Source organism: Cucumis sativus, chromosome 1, assembly GCF_000004075.3.
Source record: "Cucumis sativus cultivar 9930 chromosome 1, Cucumber_9930_V3, whole genome shotgun sequence".
Lineage (NCBI taxonomy): Eukaryota > Viridiplantae > Streptophyta > Magnoliopsida > Cucurbitales > Cucurbitaceae > Cucumis > Cucumis sativus.
Window position 1 is genome coordinate 4,660,275 of NC_026655.2, and position 21,998 is coordinate 4,682,272.

The window sequence follows — 21,998 nt, forward strand, 5'->3', positions numbered from 1 at the left end:
TTCCCTCCTCCTAAGACTAAGGATTATTATTATTATTAAAAAAATGAGATGAAATTAAAATAAATAATTTCATGATAGAGAGAGAAAAATAGAAATAATTAGAAATTGGAAGGAAAGATAGAGACTTTCACACAGTCTCTCTTTGTTCAACTGTCATTTTCCTACACATACTCTCTCCATTTTTTTTTTCTTTTCTTTTTCTTTTTTGGAGTTTCTACCTCCCTCTCTCTCTCTCTCTCTCTCTCTCTCTCTCTAAACCTTCAAGGATGTTTGTTTGTTTTGTAGAACACAAAATTCCTTCCTTTTCCCCCTATCTCTCTAACCTAATTTTTCTCTCTCTTTTAAAACTTTTACTTAACCCCCTTTCACTTTCTGACTCATCAATTTCTCATCCATACCAAAAAAAAAAAAAAAGCCAAGAAAAGAAGAAAAAAAACCACTCTTTTTCTCTCTTGTGTTCTTATTCTTCTTCTTCTTACTTCTTTGATTTACTCTCAAAACAAAGAACTAAACAAAACCCACTTCTAAAAGCTTCTTCCTCTTTGCTATTTTGCAAAAATTCCACTACTTTCCTGCATAAAGACTAGATCTTTACTTGCCTTTTTTTCTTCTTCAAAAATTGTAAATACTACCCACTAAAAAAAATGTTGGAGAAAGGCATTATTGTTCCTGATCTATCTCTTCAAATTAGCCCTCCAAAATCTAATCAATCTCCTTCAGTTGATATTTGGCCACAACAAATGCAAGTACAGCAAGTTGACACCGAGCTCTCTCTGTCTAATAATTCAACGTCGGCGATCGACGTTTCGACGGATCGGTTCCGACCCATTAGAGGAATCCCAGTTTACAATAACGGGTTGTTGTCTTCTTCAAGGTATTTCAACCGAAACCAACAACCGACAACTTCGTCGTCGTCGATGTCGCCACCGCCGTGTTTGAGTTTTAGGGCATTTCAACAACAACAAGATCAGGCAGTAGGGAGGTATAATGGGATAACAATGGAGGGTTTGAGAAACCAAGAGCAGAATTTTAATCATCAAAATCAGAACCATCAGTTTGTTTTTCAAAATCAACAAAGTCTTCATTTTGGGGTTTCGGATTTTTCGAGTAATTATAGTAATAATAGATCGAGATCATTGTTGATGCCAAGGATTCAAAGTCGAAGAAATGCTAGAGCTCCAAGGATGCGTTGGACTTCTTCTCTTCATGCTCGTTTCATTCGTGCTGTCGAACTTCTTGGTGGCCATGAAAGTACTTTCTATCTCGCCCTCTCTCCATTTCGCTCATTTATTAAATCACAACTAAAACTCAAAAGTTTGATAACAAATTCATCTTGTCGGGTCAAAACCCAAGAATTTAAGCTGAAGTGTGATTGAAAAGTAGTTCAACCAGCAATTACTTATATTAATTGATGAGTAAATGACGTTGGATACTGGACAGAGATTCTTGTTTTTTTTTTCTTTTCTTTCTTTCTCTTGTTGGGTTTAACAATATGCAATATATAGTGGAGTGTGAGATAAGCTATTGAAGTATTTATTTACTAAGCCTATATTGTTTAAATTGACAAATTGAATTAATATGATAAAAAAAAATTGAATTGTTTTTTTTTAATATATGATTAGGGGCAACTCCAAAATCAGTGCTGGAGCTAATGGATGTGAAGGATCTCACTCTAGCTCATGTTAAGAGCCATTTACAGGTAATTTAATTGAAAACCCCATAATTTAGTCTTGAAACTTAATTGAAACCCATTTGAGATCTCTTCTTTTTCCTTGTAAAAAGCTTCTCCTTTTATGGTTTATTTAAAAAAAAAAAACCCTTTCTCTCTCTCTCCCTCTCTCCCTCTCTCCCTCTCTCTCTCTCTATATAGAAGGAATCCCTGTGGCACAGTTACCAAAGTTGAGAGAAATGAATGAAAATGAAAATGAATGAATGAATGAATGATTCAGAAGGTGAAGAAAAGTCTGAATGTTGTTACAAAACAGGACAATTTTTATCCTTTTAGAGTGAGAGAGAGATAAAAAAAAGAAGAAAAGAAGAAGAGAGATAAAATTTCACATCATTTCTCAATAATACATAACCATTTCCCCAAAAAAATTTACTTTCCAAACCCAAAAAAGAAAAAACACAATAATAATATATTTTTTTAACCCTCAAAACAAAACCCCCATTTCCAAAATTCTTTCACTTTATAATTTTACAACTCCATAATAACCAAATCATTTCATTCTCAGTTTTATTTCTAAATGGGTCCTTCAAAGTTTTGATCTTTTTCACGTTTTTGTTTTATTAACAACAATAATAACGTTCTTAAAGTCCATTATTTTTGTTCTAACTTTCATGTCAGCTGTATTATCAATTTTATTTCTTTGAAAATGTGTGTATATATATATTAATATGTGAGAAATTATTTTTTGTCTTCTTTTTCAGATGTATCGTACTGTTAAAAACACCGACAAACAAACAGCTTCTTCAGGTATAAAATTCGAATTCCTTAGAACTCACCCAATGATAATAATACAGCCTCTTCTTCTCTTCTTTTTGAGTTCAATAAGAATAAAGAAGAAGAAATTGTTCATGTGTATGTGTGTATGTGTGTATGTGTGTTTCTTTTTAATAAAAGTTCTTCACCCACTTTAAATTTAATGTTATACCTTGTGTCTTGCATGGAAATTAATTCTCATTCTCACATGCATCCATTATAAATATAGTACAATACCCATCATCATCATCATCAAACAACATTATAGAATGCCAAACATTTTTCCTAGGCCTTATAATTAAAAACCTAGTAAGCTATTAGAAGTGTTTCTGGCTTGGAAGACAGTACTAATTTCTTTGTTTTACTTAACGGTCAAGCCATCATAGGATACTTGTCATTCATTTTTATCGAATAAAAGTCAATACAAAAGGTAAAGAAAAATCACACATTAGAAATAATTACCTCGAGTTTTGAATTCGTCTAGCCTTTGGTCACATTTTCATAAAACATTTAAAAGAGTTTGTCGTAAACAGAAAAAACAAAGTAAAACAATTGTAAGAACGAAAGATTAAACCATTAACTTCAATGGCGAAAGAGAGTGTGCAAATGTCATTACTAATCTAAACTCAACGAAAGAGTTATAAAATGTTCCTAGTTACATCAAATGGATCTTTCTATGATGACTTTTTTTTTCAAGACTTGCATAAATTCATTCTTTTACACCATGTGAAATGTGCATGAATTGAATGACGTCTACCCTATTAACTTTGAGGTTAATAATAATACAAATATTATTTCGATTAAACTATATTCAATTTGAGTTGTCTAGAGTATCAACTTTAATGTTATTTATTTATTTAAAGAAACAAATTAAGTGAATTTATGTGAATGTAATGTAATATGATCTCAGAAGGGTCTGGGGAAGAAGATTTCTTGCCTGCTACACCAACCCCACATCATGAAGCTAACTGTTTGCTCAATCATAGAAGAAATTTTACTAATAATCCATCATCTTTGGATCATCCTCATCCTCATCTTACTAATGGAATTTCAACTCCTTCCATTAATAACCAAAGTAACTCTTCAAGGTAATTTCTTTTTCTTCTCTCTCTCCATTAATTTCTTGGTCTCTTATGTCTCTTCCTTTGGTACTATATGTTTCTTTTTTTTGGTAAAGAAAATATCAAATTTTGTATATATATATATATAAATCTTTTTGAAGAAGAGTTAAGCTTTGTTGTGTTTGGCAGCTTTACCTTCCCCTTCCTATTTCCTTTTCTCTTACTACCACCACTTTTGTTTGAATAATATTCACTAAATATTGATATGTTCATTATGTTTGTGATTTGTAAAGAGTTTTCTTTTAGTCCATTTGTTTTTCATTGGTGTAAAAGTTAGTGGGTAGCACGAAATAGTAGGCTTCTTAGCTTGTTATTGTATTGTATAGGTTTAAATGCAGCCTTTAATGAGTCAAACCCAAATATATAGCTTTTAGTGGATAATGCACCAACAATTACCATTTTTCTAAGTCGATTAGTTATTTTTGATTTCTATGTATTCTTATTAAACCTACGTAGAGTTTGTAACTTTTGCTGTCGAAATTCATCTGTCGAAATTCATCGTATACATGTTTTTGTCGGTTGAACTTATCTACTGATCATTCAGTAAAACCTATCTTTTAATGAGACTAGGATTTTTTATTTAAAGAAAAGATAGGATAAGAAAAGAAAGAAAGAAAAAAAAACTAAGAACCAGCTTTACACAATTATGATAATGTAAGTGGCACACAAGAACTGCAGTCTTTTGCTATGCCATTTTTCTTTTAAAATTAGTGATATAATCAGCTTTTGTATATAATCTCACATGCTAGCATTACCCTAGAAAGACATGTATGTGTTATATGAATATTGGATTTAATTTACTCCATATATACTATAGTTTACAATAATAATTATTGTATATGTTTCTCAAATCATTCACTATATCATTTGTTTACTATAAAGATCTAAATATTTGGCTTTATTTGTTTTATGTTCTCTTACTCATTACTAATTACCTAATTATTTCTACACAGAGAAAATTATAACATAACAAAATAGATGATTATGATTATGATTGTGTTAATTTATTGTTTTAGAAGAGCATGGGAGCGAAGCTCTCCAGGAAGTGCTAATGTATTTGGATCAGAAAATCAATCAGAGGTAAGATTTTTTTTTCTTTAACTAATGCAAAATTTGATTTTATCTAATTTTCCTATATATTCCCTACATAAAAATATAGCATAGTTTATTATACAATATTTGGCCTTTTTTATTTTGTTCTTTAATATAATTGAATACATTTGATTTCTTGATCTCTAAGGCTTAACCATTATTTTTTATATAATTTTTTTACTAACTTTTTGCTTTTGGAATATGTATTTTGAAAAAAATATATGATTCTTTTAAGCAAAAATTTCAAAACTAAAAGTGGTTTCTTCTTTTTATTTTTTACTTACTATTATTAAAATTTGATCTTTGTTTTTACTTTGTAAATAAACTATAGAATAATTTCTTAAAAGTCAATTGTATTGAAATATTATCTGTATTTAATAAAAAAATCTATTGAAAATCGTTTTTTTTTTCTTTCTTTTTTAAAGAAGATCTGATTAGAAGGTTGATAATAATATTTTTAAAAGTAATTTACTACACTTAAACATGCACACATTTCCAAAAAAAAAAACATAAAATTAGAAGATAAAAACCCATAATCAAAGCAAACCCTCTCAATAACAAAAAATTCTAAAATTTACTAACAAAACACATCCTTTTATTAAATCTCTGTTACAATCCTTGAAAGGACTTTGTTATATCATAACATCACACTCAAATATCATATATTATTACACGTTCAAACGAACTCAACTCGAACTCGAACAATTCAACCTACCAAACACATAACCCCATGTGTATTTGTTTTTCTTTTGCTTTTTTCAGGAATGCTATGAGTTAGGTCATCCAAATAGTTTGATGGGACTGAATCTAAACTTGAACAGTCCAAGCAAGGAGTTATCAATGAAACACAATTGGCACAACTAAAAAAGAAAACCCCCCATTTAATTTCTTTCCATATATATCACTATTAGCTATATGAAAATATCAATATATATCTATATATATATGTAAGTTAAATATATATAAGAAAAAATCATGTTAATTAAATATAAAAGATAATATATATAGTATTATTATGTATATATAGTTGTTGAAGATGCATATTATTTAATCTATATTATTTATTTGGTCCTTAAACATATTTTTGCCCAATCTAAAGCTGTATGTGTTGTGATTGATGTTTAGTCACTGCATTAAGGTGTTTGCAAAAGGAAAAAGGAGAAGAATATCATTTTATTTTTGGTAGTGGATTATGTGGAATATTGAGGAATTGGATTCTCTTTATGTGTAATTTAGACAAAACTTTTTGTTTGTTCTTGCTGATTTATTTTTTAAATTTTAATTTAATTAATGACTCAAAGCTAATGTTTTTCCTTTTTATTAAGTATTAACTTGTTTGTGTTTTGATATTAAATTATATTGAAGTTTTTCATATTGGATTCTGATTTATAGATAAAGATTTATTTTTGAGAGATGGTCGGGTATAAATTTAACTTTATTTAGACCCCTTTTTGAATTAAAAGAAGGTGAAATTACTTTTGTATGAAGCCTTTTGTTTTTATTAAAGTAAAGTAATTTGAAGCAATTAGGTTTAGGGAATAGGTCCTAATTTAATTGAATTGTATTGTTACTGAAGTCATTACAACTTTAATTAGTTTCTTAATCTTCCATGTTTTACTTTTTTTTTTTTAGATAAGTTTATCGAAAGATATTCCTAATATCTCGTTGTTCTTCAATGTTCCAAAAACAAGTTTCTCTTTTATAATTCTACTAACATTGTCACTATTTCGCTCAGCTCGTAAGTGTTTTTGTAACCTTTATCGAAATTATTAATTGAACTATTTTATAGTTTTTTTTTTTTTTTGTATCTTTTTATTGTCAATCTAGTTAAAATATCGGAATGTACGTGAGAAAAAAGTCAAATAAACGAAACAAAACTGATTCCTTTTCATTTAAAATTGTATTTTATAATTTACCGGTCATTAATATTTAATATTTTTTAGTCTTGGAAGGGGAGAAAAACAATAATATAGCAATATTAAATTAACTAATTTCCAAGCATTATAATTAACAAATAATTTTGAATATAATACAACATAAATTTCTTTATTGAAAATAAGTGAAAGAAATGGTAAAAGTATTCCATACACACTCTCATACCTATTTTTCTTTAAAGTACAATAAAGATAGAAAAAATCGAATCACATCCGTTTTGATCTCTAACACATCGGCACGTGTTAGTGAATATTATTGAAAATGATTATTTTAATAAAAAAGAAACATAAATAAACGTTGGAATCAAGTAAATATCAACAATAAGTTCGTCGTTGTCACTCATTTTCTTCTATGACTTATCAAAATCAATTAAATCGTATAAGAATTTTTCCATTTATACGAACGATATGTATCATATTCTCTTGTATGACTACAAAAGATTGGAATGAAAGCGATGAAAACTAGTTAGTCACGTGGTTGAGTAGCTTAAATCCAATATAGATGTGTTGTTTCTTTTCACTATCTATCCATTTTTACAAATTGCTTTTCAACCAAATCTACTTTTTATGAGGAACTATTCTAATGTGAAACCATGACTTTTTAATTCATCATTTTTCTTTTTTTGGTTCTCACTTCTTTATTAATTTGTAAATTCCATATCTTTGATTGGATTTTCCACTCTCAAAAAAGGGTTCTTCAACCATTTTTCAACATTCACAACATAAAGTAGCCAAGAAATTTATACATTTCGCATCAACGCATCAATATATATATATATCGTTTTTTAAAATTTCAACTTTGAAAAATATTATTCTTTGTCTCGTTATATAAGTATAATAACCCAAACATGATATGAATTCGACAAATAAAGAATAGTAAAAAGATCATTTGCACATGAAATTAAAGAATTGACACACAAATTTACTTTACGTTAAAAAATAATATGTTAGTTTTGTTAACGAGCACATAAAGAATTGTTTGTTATTAAAGAGAATAATCCATATTATAAATTAGAAATACCTATAATAACCACTTCTTGCTACAATAAACACTATCTCAAGACTCTCGGTTCGCTATTGTATTTTGTTACAATTTTTACTATTTGACATATTCATCATTTCTTCATTCTTTGCAACAACGTTTACTATTTTCTTATCAAATTAAAACAATTTACACACTAAACACACATTTTATACTATTATAGCTCAAACCAAAATAATCTACATTTCAAACATAAATTATACTAATCAAACTATAATAATACACTCCTCGCTACCATAAACAATATCACATTTATCTAAATTTCATAGGTCAAAGAGAAATACAACCTAAGTTTTAGGAGGAGATGATGCCCAATCAACGAGTCATTTTATTTAGTTTATCTGAAGGGTTGTAGATCAAATCCAAGTTGATTAACTACTTGATTAAATGGGTAATAGGAAGTGGACATTGTTGTTGAGAATTTGGATGGAAAATGAACTAGGTTTTCTTTAAGAACAAAAAAAAAAAAAAGGAAAATTGTTGTGATGTTTATGTTAGATTAGAATTAGATATGTGCATATGCATTTATTTTTGTTTGAATGTTGAAAGAGGGATTTTTCTTTGAAAGAAAGAAAAAGGGGAATTAAATAAGTGGGGGCAATAAAAGAGAAAAAAACCTGCACCATGCCAATGCTGAGAACAACTTCATTTATTTTTCTGACATCCCTCTTTATTAACTGTTCGAATAATACCCTTATTTACTCATTTGCCCCTTCCCTTTTTCCTTTATTTCAACCTACTCCAACCTCATTTTTATTCCTAAAATTAATAAATCTTTTTTTTTTCTTATATGGGTTTTGCACAATTATTTTCTAAAAAAAATAGTTTAAACAAAAATGAGTTTTTGAAAAAAGATTTTTACTTGAACCAATCCAAACAAATCCTTACTTTCGTATGTGCTATTTTGTTCATTAAATGTAATACTGTTACATACATGTAAGCTAGTTTTTCAAGATAGTTATAATGGATAGCAATTTTCCGAATAATCATTAGAAATGTAGCAACATTTTTAAAAAATTGTAAAAGTAGTTAAGTCTATTTATGATAGATTTCCATCACGGATGGACTTAGACCAATATTTATTACATGAATCTCATATCATTGATAGATTTTGCTATAGGATAATTGTCAAAAACAACAAATCTGATAAAATACTTGTAACATATAACAAAATTTTCATATTATATCAATAATAGAGACATCAATATGCTTTTATCAGTAATATTGATAGACAATTATAAAAGTGTGCAGTATATATTTTAATTTATTTTAAGATTCTTTAACAATTTTACTATATATTTAATTATTTAAAATCTGATGGTATAGTACTGAAATGATTTTGTAGTTCGGATTGGGCAAATGGATAATAGTTGGGCTTTATGTTTTGGGCCAGGCCCATCACTCTCAATGGAACGAAGACTCCCACCGAAATCTAATCACTTCGATTTGATATATTTGCCACGCCTTTCAATAAACGTTTTTGATATGTCCACGTCTCAACACAATCCCCCATTCCCCACCCTCCCTCTTATCTAAACCGATTAGGAAAAAAGAAATACCCAAAAAATAAGAATTCCGAAACGTGTCGCAAAGACAACACATACCCCACAAGTAAACCTACACGTGGCACATGATTTACCGAATTTTCAGGAAGCCTACCGAACAAATCCTGACCAGAAACCGCCTCTCAACGCCGCATAACTAACACGTGTCGTTCTTTAGAAAACGACATGTGGCCCAGAAAGTCTCGTCGTTCTCAATTTTTTAATTTATACTATGGTAACCCTTCTGGAACTTTCCCGCTTTCTTCAAGTTTCTTCTTCTTCCTTCCACCATTTTCGTTGTGTAAGGGCTAAAGAACGGAGAAAATATTTGGAGCAGTAATCTTTGTTGTGTTGTTGTCAATTACAAAATTCAGGATTTCGAAGAAATTCTTTCTACCTTGTTTTTAGATTTTGTTTCTAAAATTGGGGGAAGAGCTATAATTAGGGACATTCCTCAAATTGTTCGATTTTTTAGGAAAATTTTGGTTTCGGTTTTTTGGTCGTCGTCATCGTCGTTGTCTGTTCTGTTTCTCAATCTCTCATTTTTCTCTGTTTAAGATTGTGAATGAGACGAAGAGCAGAATTATTGGGACGAGAAAATATTTTTTCTTGAGGGGAGAGAGAGAGAGGTAGAGACGTGAGGGTTTTCTGAATATTGAATCGGACTAGTTCCTATGGAGCCAATTGTGAAAGGGAATCCCACGGTGTTATCGTCCTCATCCTCGTCGTCGCTAATTCTAACCTCCGGTGCCAGCGGTCGCATAAACGCATTGCTGTCGATGCGAGCATTGAAGAGTTTAATCATGTTGGTCAATGCCTTCGTTTTGTTGCTACTATTCCCTTTCCGTGGCCCGAAGCGTGGGCAATCGGTGGCGGATAAGCCAAGAGATGATAAGTCAGAAAGGAAATGCCCGACGGTGCGGGTTCCGGCGACAATCGTCTCTTGGAAGAGTAGTAGTAGTAATAACAGCAATAGTAATAGTACCAACTCCTTGTCGCCGACGGTGGCAGTGGCGGTGGATCAGGAGGTGGCGGTGAGACGAGCTCTGGCAATAAGGAGGGTGGTTGAGGATAAGGATAAAAGTGAGGATTCAATAAGAGAGTTTCTTCTCTTTCAATCCCCAAGAGGAAATACGATCTTTACTCAATCGTGGACGCCTGTGTCCCTTAAGATAAGGTTAGGGATTAAATAATTTCTCTGTTAAGGATAAAGACATATTAATCAATTTGTAGTTTTTGAATAGTAATATTGACCTGTTAGAGTATAATGTGTTCTTTTCTAGGGGACTGGTGGTTCTCTTGCATGGACTAAATGAACACAGGTATGTGCTTTGTAAATTCTAAATATTTATGGTTTTGTTTGGTCCTTTAATTGCATGGTAATTAAAGTGAATTAAATTCTCTTTAATTTGCTGTCACAGTGGTAGATACAGTGATTTTGCCAAGCAATTAAATGCAAATGGCTATAAGGTTTTTGGCATGGATTGGATTGGTAAGTGTGCTGACTTTATTATTGTTATGATCATTATTTTTTACCTTTCTACTGGCGCAACTCGATTGGCATATACTTGTACTAATCTTAATTCAATCCGAATTTTCATTAATTTACTATCAGAAACTTAGAAGGGGTTATTTTCTTCGGTACTACTGTTGATGACCGAAGTCAATTTTAGTAATTTATATTAAGTTTAGGGGGTATATAAGAGGAGGAGGATGACAAGGAGCATTAGGGACGACACTGACGAACATGTTCCATTGGACCTGACCAGTGCCGTCTCGCATTCTCCCTCATTTACAAGTATTTTTTGTACTAAGAGCTATACAATGTTGGAAAAGACAAACTCTTTAACGAGTGGCAAGAGCCGTTCTTAGCAAGTTGCTTTTGTGGAATGTCGTAGGGTCTTTGAGTGAGAGGAACGCTAGAGTTTTTAGAGAGATAGAACATTCTACTAGTGATCTTTGATCCTTTGTTAGACATAATACTTCGTTAGAGGTGTAGTGCAAAGTTTTTTTGCAATTATCCCTTATTCTACTAGATTGGAGACTTGTTTTTTAGTTGGTCTAGTCTCTTTGTGACCATTTCTTGTTGTTCGTCTTTGTATTTTCTTTTCCGTTTAATGGAAGACTTAACTCATAATTTAATGAAAAAAAAGGTTTCATGTCGGAGAGGCTGGTATTTATGATACAACCGTAAATCCTTCAAAATATAGACATCTGGCTGTTTTCTTTTATAATTTACTGTTTCCTTAGTCTAGAGATTTCAATTCTTCAACAATGCATCTATATTTGGATGTTGCAGGACATAAAGGCATTTGGGATGCCGGTGCCATAGAGTAACATGTGAAGCTTCCCTTTTATAGAGTAAGATTGTTATCTGAGGCCGTGTGATAATATGTGTAATTTTACTAGAAAGGAGGAGGGTTAACCTTTGGAAGATCGGCCGAGGCCCTATGCTTTTATACACGAAATCAAGTAATGCACCTTGACAAACTTTCACTCAAGAAACAAAGCATCTTGACGTGAACTAAAACACCTAGAAGCCTTTCTCTTTAACTGTTTCATGGCTTCTAGTGCTAATGCCTTGCTTACATTGCTATTGAAAGCGTCTAACGTTGGGTCTTGGGGATCTTAAATCAGCTCTTGTCCATTACATTGTCAAATCTTCTGCAGTTACGTGTGACATTGATCTTAAATTCTTTGCTCTTTTACAGGTCATGGTGGGAGTGACGGATTGCATGCTTATGTTCATTCTCTTGATGATGCTGTTTTTGATTTGGTATGTTCTGATTTCCATCATCTGCTATTTATTTGTGTGCTTTTTCCAAGTTCCGTGATGATAGTTTCTATTGGAAAATATTGCAGAAATCATATCTTCAGAAGGTTTTGGCTGATAACCCGGGCTTGCCTTGTTTCTTGTTTGGACATTCCACAGGAGGAGCCATGGTTCTCAAGGTATGACCTTCCTCTAAATGATAACGTGCTTACAATTTCCGTACATTCTTCTGTTTCTAAATTGGTCAGTTTACTGTTTAGGCGGTGCTCGACCCTAGTATTGGATCTTGCATATCAGGAGTGGTTCTTACATCACCAGCAGTTGGAGTTCAACCATCTCACTCCATCTATGCAGTGAGTAAAACCCTTCCTTTAAAACCTGTTCTCCTTGGACAGAACCAATTTTATTATCCACTCAAGTGATTGCTAGAAAGAGTTTCCTTTCGGGAGCTCTTGTTACTATTGGTTTTGAGGTAAAAAATTGGGTAGAAGGAAAATGAATCCAAGATGGAGCTTTAAGTAATGGAACTTCTGTTTGTTTGTTTGATTGGCATTGTTGGGATTGCTATCTTTAACGAAATGCTATCTGGTTGCAGGTCCTTGCTCCCATAGTTTCATTATTGTTGCCAACACTCCAAGTTGGTTCTGCAAACAAGACAACCCTTCCAGTGACTCGAGACCCGGATGCATTGATAGCCAAATATTCAGATCCTCTAGTCTACACAGGAGCCATCCGCGTAAGAACCGGTTACGAAATTCTCAAGATCTCTTCATACCTGCAGCAGAATTTGAGCAAAATAAGTGTTCCATTCCTTGTTCTACACGGCACTGCAGACGAAGTAACTGATCCAACAGCCTCCCAAAAACTTTACAAAGAAGCATCCTCAACCGACAAATCCATCAAATTGCTTGAAGGTTTCCTACATGATCTCCTATTTGAACCAGAAAGACAGAGTATTATGAAAGACATAATTGACTGGATGAACAATAGATTGTAAAATGGAAAAGTCTATATTATTGGAATAGAGAGAGATGGGAAGAACCAAAAGAATTGTGTTGGTAGATGATGATGATGGCTGCGCCAGCATACTGGTTGTTTGATGATGTTTATAGTCTACAAAAGTTCATCAACTTGGTGAATTTTGTGTTTATAAGGGGAACTTTTCTGGGCTATTTTTTCCAGTTTGGCTCCTTCATTGTTTTATCAGTAGGAGGAAGGTTCGCATTCGAATTTTGTTATTATCAAATGTTCAGTCATAACTTTTTTTCCTTTTTGTATCAAACCGTAAATTATCATCTAAGTGAACAAAATAGCTTTCTTTTCCCTTTTAAACCGAGTTCGAAACCGTAAATCAAAACCGTAGTCATCGATTGTAGTTTATGTTCTCTTTTTCTGCTAATTTGTTTTTTCTCAATCAACAGAATTTGTTAAAATAAACACCTATTCATTCCTCCGTCCCTTTTTGTTACAATTTCAGTAGTAGATCTTCTAGCCACAGATTTTTCTTGCACACTACAAAATTAAGGGTCTATGAAACGATTTCATTTTTTAAAACGTTTTTAAGCGATGGATTACATTGTGTTTCTGTAACAATCTTCTGGTTAATGATCAATATGCAGTTATCCTGTTTGTTTCTTTAGTTATACTTCTATGAGTTACCTCTATATACTTAATGCCTTATAATTGGCTGCTAAGGACCATGCGCATTACTGTTGAGGAGGCATACGGTCATTTTTACACTGCCAGAGTGTAAGGCTTGTGATGAACGAAAGATTTAAACATCAAAAGGATAATATAATAAAAAAAGGAATTTAAGTGGGAAGTCCTTGCAAAGTAGAATATTTCGCATGCTAGTTACGAGAAGATCTATTCTTTTCAAGAAGCTAGGTGAAAGGAGACGAGACGAACATAGTTTACAAGGCTGCACTAGAAGCAAGTATGAAAGATCAAGAAAAATAAGTTTAATGACTTGACTGAATCACGAATAGACTGATTTTCTCTCAATCGTTTTGACGTGTAGTACCAAGTCCTAAACAATTGCTACCAGTGTATAAGTGATTAAATACGACATTATGAATCTTTCTTTCCTGCTGTGTGTTCTTCCGTTTCTTTTTCTTCATGAAATTTCGGCTCTTAATAAATGAATAAAAAGACTTCAAAGAGTATGGTTTCCTCTGATGATCTTTCAGTTATTCCCCAGAGTTAAACATGAAAAGCGAATCTTTTCCTTAATAGAGAAGAGAAACATTTAACAAAAGGCCAAACAAAGAGAGAGGATAAAAGGGTTCTGAGAAAGAACCAAAGGAATTTACAAGAAAGCCTTTCCCCCACCATATCAACTTTATATAAAAAATAAAGAAGAGTAACAACACAAGCTAAGGTTCCTTCTTTCAGAAGCTGATGAGATGAAATACAATCTCCGTACACTCTTTCATATATCAATATATGTATGTGTAACAGTATAGTAATTACTGCATATCTATCTTCAAATTCCTGGTTACAAAAATAGGAAAAAGATTGCAATTTAAAGATACAATCTTTGCTCAAAGTTAGCTTAAAAAGTACAAACCAAAGTTTTGAAATCCGTGTTTAATACACTTAGAACAACGTAGAGAATCATACTGTATAAATTCTCTAGAGTTCTAAATATGCAGTATGATATTTTCTCTTTAATAATAAAACTACTTTCACCGTCCGGCATAGAATATCTATTTTTAAATAAAAATGATTCTTTTGAAAAGAAAATGAAGGTTGCATTATGAAGACAGTTAATATTTGATACACAGTGAGTTTACTTAATTGTAGGAAGAAGAGCATAAAGTGGAGGTCCTAAAACAAATGTGTATATGATTTACAAGCTGGAAAAAGGCAGTAATCTAAGGTAATGATCTTTAATTATTTTTGGCATTGCTTAATGATGTGAATAAGTGTTTGTTTACATTGTGCTGTCTTTTCTTTTCTTTTAGATAATTGTGGAAATGTTGTTATTTTATTTTCAAAGGTATCATCATTCAGAAAACAGAGTTAACTCTCTCATATTGCTTTTTGTCTAAGTTTCCAGTTTCCTTCTTGGATTCCTCCCTTCTCATCCTATTGCTCCTTGATTTTGGGGTTTTTTAGAATCTCTTCTTTTGTTTTTTGTTTCTTTAAAAGAATTCTTGCAAGTAGCTAGGATTGGAATAAAGTCACCCTCTACTGTAAAATAAACCAAAAAGTTCTACGTTCTGAAAAATAAAGTCCACTTTTCTTTTAAGCTGGTGTCATGCTTACACTTTCCACTGCGGGTCTTTTCTTTCTTTCTTTCTTTTCCCTCCCTCTAAAATCACACCCATCAAAAAGGACGTTCCTACTTTAAAATTGATTATTATAGTCTATGAGTTACGGTAACGTATGTGAGATAGGGAGTTAGAACTTATTCTACCGACTCCGACTATAGCCTTCGGTTACTGAAACTTTTAAAATTTTATATCGAGTTTTTGAGGTCTAGCTTGAAAATTATTTTGTTTTTGTTTTTGATCTATATCAATTTCTCCTTTATTTCTCGCAATGGTTTAAAAAACGGTTGAAATCTTAGCCAAATGAAAAAAGAATAATTTAGATGTTGAAAATATTGGTAATATATATACCTATGACAAAGCAATAAATTTAATCATAAGAAAAATATACATTTATAGGGTTAATTTTAAAAGGGACGTTTGCAAAAACAACAAAAAAAAATTATGTTAATAAAGCTCATGTCGCTACATTTTCTAAATTGCAACAATAACAAATTTAAAATGTGATAGCTTCGAATAACCGTGTGATAGTCGTCTGATATCACTAATTATTTCAAAAAAATTAGAAAAAAATAGTCCATAGCACATTTTTTTTTGTTGTATATGACAAATATGACAAGTAATTAGATATATTATATGGTTATTAGAGGGTTATTCATTTTTAAATTTGTTACTTTTGCAATTTAGAAAATGTAGTGACATGAATCGATTATCATAAATTTTCTTTTGCTATTTTTTCAAATATCCAAAGATTATCGAGTGGAGTCTTACTTTCAAATTAATGTTAAAAAATCTAATAAACATAAAATTAAAAATTTGAAAAAAAATATTAATAAAAAATTAAAAGTTTAGAAATGTATTATTAATTAAGAAAGTTGATAAAGTTCAAAGTCTAAGCCTAAGTGAATTTGAAAAATGAGTGTTTTTCTTTCTTTGAAAATGAATGTTTTTGAAAGTTGAAAATAATGGGACTGCCAAAAGGCTTTGATTACACATTATAAAAACTACTAATGAAGTCATTAAAAGGACCACACCATAGTACAATTCTTAATTAAGATTTGGAATCTGTGGATTATATGCTTCTTTTAATTATTATTTTATCACAATAAAATATATATATTTCAAGATGTTTTCCTTTTCTTAATTTCTTAAATCAGATTTTTGGATATATATGATTTTGTCTTTTGACTCTTTCATGACAAATGACTTGACTTATTCTCTTCTTTTTTTCAGAAATTTAAATTAATGATACAAGAAACTTCTTCTATACATTGGAACAATTAATTCTTATCACGTCGAGCTAAAAATATGATAAACTCGCTATAGTCTTTGATTTATTTCAAAACATCTAGAAAATAAAAAATTTGTGACATTTTTCACACACAAAATGCAATATAAAAGCTTTACAATTTGATTCATTAATTTAAATTTTGTAACTTAGCCCTTAAGTTGTTTTTCTTAGATATCTTTATCAATATCATATCTAATTACAAACGACGTACTTTGACTAACCATTGTATTGGTATTTTGGTTTGAATAAGAAAGAAGAAATGTGTTATTTTTTTAACTTAACTAAATGCAATTCATGTTCAAACAACTATCATTCATAACATGGGAGTGTATAGCTTTTTCTTCCTTTACTTTATATATATATAGTTTAAATAATATTTGCAATGATAGGGAATCAACATTTAATTAATAAGTTTCTTGAAAACATGCTAGATTCTAAATGCTATCTAAACTCAAATTGGACAAAACCGTTATTCAAAACCACAAAAATCAAGCTCAAAGTCCAAAATGGGTCCTTGACAAATCGACCCACAAGCAAAAATGTTGGTGTGACTCGATAGGCCCACACCGGCCAAATGTCGACCACACTAAAGTCGATGTGGACCTTTCGGCCCAAGGGCGTGCAATTTGCACAACTACAAGTGAAAGAAAAGGAGATTAAGGAGACCCTGGACCTAGAATTTGAAGATTCAATATTAGAGAAATTTCACAACAATATTTATACAAATGATACCTATAAGTTACTCTTGCTTCTTCCTAAAAAAAACCCACTAAAATATTCAAAGTAAGAGATAGAATTACAAATGCATGTGAAATCTAAACTCTTGAAACCCATATCACAAGAAATTTCATGATACATACTCATCAACTCGTTAAATCAAATAAAGAGTGATCTTCACATTAATGTATTTATATAATATTATCTAATATATATATATATGTAGATAGATAGATGAAGTTGATTTGACAGGATAGAAGTGAAAAGGAAATGAAGAAGGATGGGGGGTTGATCTAGATGGGGGGTGTGTGTGTGTGTGTTTGTTCAAAGGAAAAGACTGTATGTTTGTTTATTGAGAGTGACAAGTGAGTCTATGATTAACTCTCTTTGGCCCCATCTTCTTCCCCACAGTGGCACTGAAAAACATGGCACTTTTTCCATTTGTATTTATTTGTAAAGTAAAAGTAACCAACCCCTCCCCCCTTCTTCAAAAACAAAAACCATAAGGACAATCTCTTTCTTTTCTTTTCTTTTCTTTTCTTTCTTTCTGAAATTGTTTTTAATTCTGCTCTCTCTGCCCTATTCTTTAATGCTGTACTGAAGACACATCATTTCTTGACATGACTTCCCCATCCAAAATATAATTTTATCCCATATAAAAAACTTTTTATTTCCCAAAAATAAAAAAAAGTTTCTTCTATAAGAATGAATGTCTTCTTCTTTCTTCTTTTTCTTTCATTCTGACTCTTATCTTTGTAAAATATGCCATGAGTATATATTTATATATATATATATGAAAGTATGACCTAAATTGATTTTTCAACGTCAATGGCAAAAAAACCAACTAGATTGTTTACTGTGTGTTGAAAGAGAATAAATAACCCAACTTTTTTTTTTCTTTTTCACCCCTCATTTTAGAATTTCACATTTGATAGTTTTTACTTTTTTTTTTCTTTTTAAAGAAAGCTATTATGGCTTATTATCTCTCTCATAAATGCTATCAGCTTTTCTTTTCTCTCTTCTTTTTTTACCAGACATTATTGAAAAATAAAACTACTCCTCTTTTTCTTTCTTTTTGTTAAATGGCAAATTTTGATCATATGGTTTTATGATTAACATTAATGCAGGAATTGTTTATGAGATGATAGATTTGAGAGAATACTACAAAATCTTCAACTTTTTTTTTGTTTGTTTGATTATTTTTCTCTAAGAAGAGATGAGTACTTCTTCAAACAATGCATAATAAAATATGAGGTACTTAAGGAAGTGAAGAAGATGTTTGTATAGGAATTGTAAAATTTATGATGTCATTAAAAGGATCGAGGACGACAACGACAACGACGATGACAAGGAGGGAATGAATTAATATTCAAATTTTAGGGAAGGGATGAAAATGTTGCCTACAAACTTGGCAAGTGATTTGGAGGATAGTAGAATTGATTTTCTTGATGGCATGTTCTTTCAAAACAAGTGCTCTTTGTAACTCAGCTTGTGCTTGTTGTCTCATTCTCTTGGCATTCACTAACTCTTTTTCAGCCATTTCAATTTGCTTCTTAGCTTCATTTCTTGCTTCTTCAGCCATTGCTTTCTCTTCCATGGCCATTCTCATTTGCTCTTTAGCTTCTTCTTTCAGCTTCAAAAAACCTAATTTCTCATCATCGTCGTCGTCATTATGATGATCACGATCATTACTGTTATTATTATTATCATGATGATGATCATGTAATTTCTCACCATAATTGCAAGAACCAATGGAAAGTTGCAAATGGGTTGAGTAATTTTCATGTCTTTTCGGAGAAACTGAAACGTGAATTGAAGTTGTTGAATTGGTGGAAAGTTGTAGGTCTAGATTTTGATGATTATGGCCAATAATTCTTTGAGGAATTATTGTTGTTTTTTTCGAATATTTGTCAGCTCCATGGTTATGATGATGATGATGAGTTGAAGTAAATTTTGGGTTTTGGTTTTGGTTTTGGTTTAAGAAGCTGAAATTTGTATCTGAAGAAGGACTTGGAGTTGGACTTGAAGCTGTTCTTGATAAACATGGAATTTTTTGTTCTGATTGTTGCTGTTGATGATGATGACCCAGTTTGCAATTATCTTGATGTTCTATGAAACTCTCCACCCTATAAATACAATCCAAAATAATAATAATTAAACGACACAAATTTGTAATATTATTTCTAGGTTTAGCAATAACCCCATGTTATTAGTTTTCTCTTCAAATATTGATAGATTTACTGAAATGCTGCAAACCCATTTTAATCCAAGAAACTTAAAGCAACCCCATCGTTAAAAGATTATTCTTTTACAAACAAAAAGAAAAGAAAATACATCTTTTTTATGTGGTGAATTACTTAGGAATATGAACAGTGTCACATTTAAATGAAAAGATAAAAGAAAATCAATGATATATACCAAGTACATAATTTAATATCATTATTTACTATGGGACCAATAAAAAAAATAAGACAAGTAAAAATACCAAAAATATTCGTTTTCCTGACAAAAATTTAAACTGATTCTAGTTGAAATATGTATATCTATATATATATATCTAATTTTTTTAAAAAAATAAACCTAACTCTACATGAACTGATCATTGGAAAATGTGCCAAATTGTAACACAAAAAGCTGATTATATAAACTTGTGGTTGTTTACGATGATGAATGTTTGTATATTTCAGTCAGAAACATTCAGCAGCCATTAATAGTAAACAAAAATGTAAAAAGGTATAGTAGCCGCCAGAAAAGAAATTAACCTATAGATTATGTATATCAAACCAAAAAAATTAATTAATTAAACACAAATTCTAATATTATTCTAGGGCTTTATAATGTTTTGAATTATCACTGAATTCAAAAGCTAGCTTAAACTGTTCCAATAATATATATGTACCTGGAGAAAACTCGACCACAATCACAAGAATGGCCTCTAGTTCCACAAGTTTTGAGATGGGCTTTGTAATCAGATTGAACAGCATATCCTTTGGAACATTTTTCACAAACCCATTGCTTATGGTTACTATGTTTTCTTCTAAAGTGCTTCTTTATTCCTACCAAATCCCCCAAAGCATGAGTAGGGTTATGGTGTAAACAGCTGGGTTCGGGGCAAACAAACACCCGTTTCCTCACTACGGTTGTTGTTTCCGTTCTTTTCAACAGCTTCCATGGTACCTTGTGTCGACGTCGATGCATCTGTAGATTTTGATCTCTCTGAAACCCTTGATTGCAGATCTCACATACGTAACGATCTGATTCCAATAAGGTTTTTGGAGAGAGAGAAACCACCTCAGCATCTGGGTCTGTCAAACATAACTCAATCGTTATGACACGCGGATTGATTGAATTGAATGATAGATTGAATTATTATAGCAATTAGCCCAAGAATTAAAAAGAAAAGAAAAGAAAAAAGGCATATTCTTGATTTTATATTAATTTGAATTATTACAAGATATTCAAACGGGAAAGATCCAATTCATCAATCTATACCATTATGATAATTACAAACTATATATGTATATATATAGTTACATATATAGTTTGATTGTTTATATGAAAATCTGGAGAGAGAAAACACACCTGGAGTACCCGCGGGTCGTCTTTTTCGTTTGTTATTGGTTCCATTGTTTTCAAAGCAATTAGACAAAGGCTCAAAACAAGGAAGTGAAGGAGAAGAGAGATCAGCCAGCATGGGAAAAAGAGAAAAAAAAAGCAGGAAACAACTTAAGGGGTTCAAAATTTTCAAATGAAAAGAGAGAATTAATTTGAGGACTTGAGAGCAAAAATCAATCAAAGAAGAAGAAGAAGTAGAGGAAGAAGAAGAAGGCAATATATTGGGAGAAAGAAGGTGAAGTACTGAAAGAGGGAGGGGGGGTTTGAAGAAAAATTGGAACTTTTGAGAAGATAAATTAGGTGGGTTTTAGAGAGAGAAAATTTGAAGAAGAGGAGGAAGAGGAGAGAGAGAATTTGCTTTTTTTTCTTATTATTATTTTTTTCAGCTTTTTGTTTAAATAAATTAATGGGCTTTTAAAAATTTCAGCTTTTTGGAATCAGCTTTTTTTGTATCCTCAGGCTTTATCCCCAGCTTTCTTTCTCTCTTTACTTCTTCCAACCATCTTCAGCACATGTAGTTATTGAGTTTCCTCAAATGAAAAAACTTTTCAAAAGGAGATTAAATATATAAATATATATATATAAATATAAAAGTGAGTGAGAGAATGAGAATAGAGTTTAAACTCACAAGGAACCAAAGGCTTCATCTCTAAAATGGAAAACAAAAGAATCAAAAAACATACAAACAAAAGTATATAGTTACTAAAAACATGAATGAAATTTAGTTCTACTTTCACTTCCCATGCATTAATCATTATATTATACATAGATAGACTTATAGGAGTTGTGTGTAAGTGTAAACTGTGTGTGTATATATATATATAAAATTCTAGGTGTTCGCTCGATTGTATCTATCTTTGTGTTTCCTGTAACCTATTATTCTATAAACATTTATCAAGTTGCAAGTAATTTTGATTTTTGTCTAAAAAATGAAAATTGAAAAAGTTACATTTCACACCTAATTATTGTAATATATTGTTGTTAATATAATATATTTATTAAATTGAAATGAGAGTTTTAAGGTGTTTGTTTAGTAATTATTTTAATTTAAAAAAAAAATTAGGCTTTTTATCTATTGAGTTGCTAAATGGTTCATTTATGTTTTTAAAAAT

At 31.0% G+C, this 21,998-nt stretch overlaps 3 protein-coding genes across 5 annotated transcripts; 2 read left to right on the forward strand and 1 right to left on the reverse strand.

Moving 5' to 3' along the window:
- Positions 1-227: 227 nt before the first annotated feature.
- LOC105434831 (transcription repressor KAN1) lies at positions 228-5,880 on the forward strand. 2 transcript variants are annotated; one of them, XM_011652636.2, is made up of 6 exons: positions 228-1,251; positions 1,623-1,699; positions 2,431-2,476; positions 3,393-3,570; positions 4,623-4,683; positions 5,458-5,880. In XM_011652636.2, exons 1-6 carry the CDS (start codon positions 645-647, stop codon positions 5,557-5,559), a joined length of 1,071 nt encoding a protein of 356 aa, XP_011650938.1. In that variant the 5' UTR covers positions 228-644; the 3' UTR covers positions 5,560-5,880. The 2 variants fall into 2 exon arrangements, with proteins under 2 accessions (XP_011650938.1, XP_011650937.1); XM_011652635.2 differs by having other exon boundaries at positions 229-1,251; positions 4,620-4,683.
- A 3,579-nt stretch (positions 5,881-9,459) lies between these two features.
- On the forward strand, positions 9,460-13,320 carry LOC101210503 (monoacylglycerol lipase). Of its 2 annotated transcripts, XM_004137583.3 has the most exons (7): positions 9,462-10,392; positions 10,499-10,537; positions 10,637-10,707; positions 11,927-11,991; positions 12,078-12,167; positions 12,249-12,341; positions 12,584-13,320. In XM_004137583.3, the coding sequence occupies exons 1-7, from the start codon at positions 9,890-9,892 to the stop codon at positions 12,983-12,985; spliced, it is 1,263 nt and encodes a 420-aa protein (XP_004137631.1). In that variant the 5' UTR covers positions 9,462-9,889; the 3' UTR covers positions 12,986-13,320. The 2 variants fall into 2 exon arrangements, with proteins under 2 accessions (XP_031736026.1, XP_004137631.1); XM_031880166.1 differs by lacking the exon at positions 12,249-12,341 and having other exon boundaries at positions 9,460-10,392.
- A 5,209-nt stretch (positions 13,321-18,529) lies between these two features.
- Positions 18,530-21,251, reverse strand: LOC101210748 (zinc finger protein SHOOT GRAVITROPISM 5). The gene is made up of 3 exons (XM_011652642.2): positions 20,854-21,251; positions 20,171-20,576; positions 18,530-19,397 (listed from the first exon to the last, which is right to left on the reverse strand). Exons 1-3 carry the CDS (start codon positions 20,963-20,965, stop codon positions 18,641-18,643), a joined length of 1,275 nt encoding a protein of 424 aa, XP_011650944.1. The 5' UTR covers positions 20,966-21,251; the 3' UTR covers positions 18,530-18,640.
- Between the last annotated feature and the right edge of the window lie 747 nt (positions 21,252-21,998).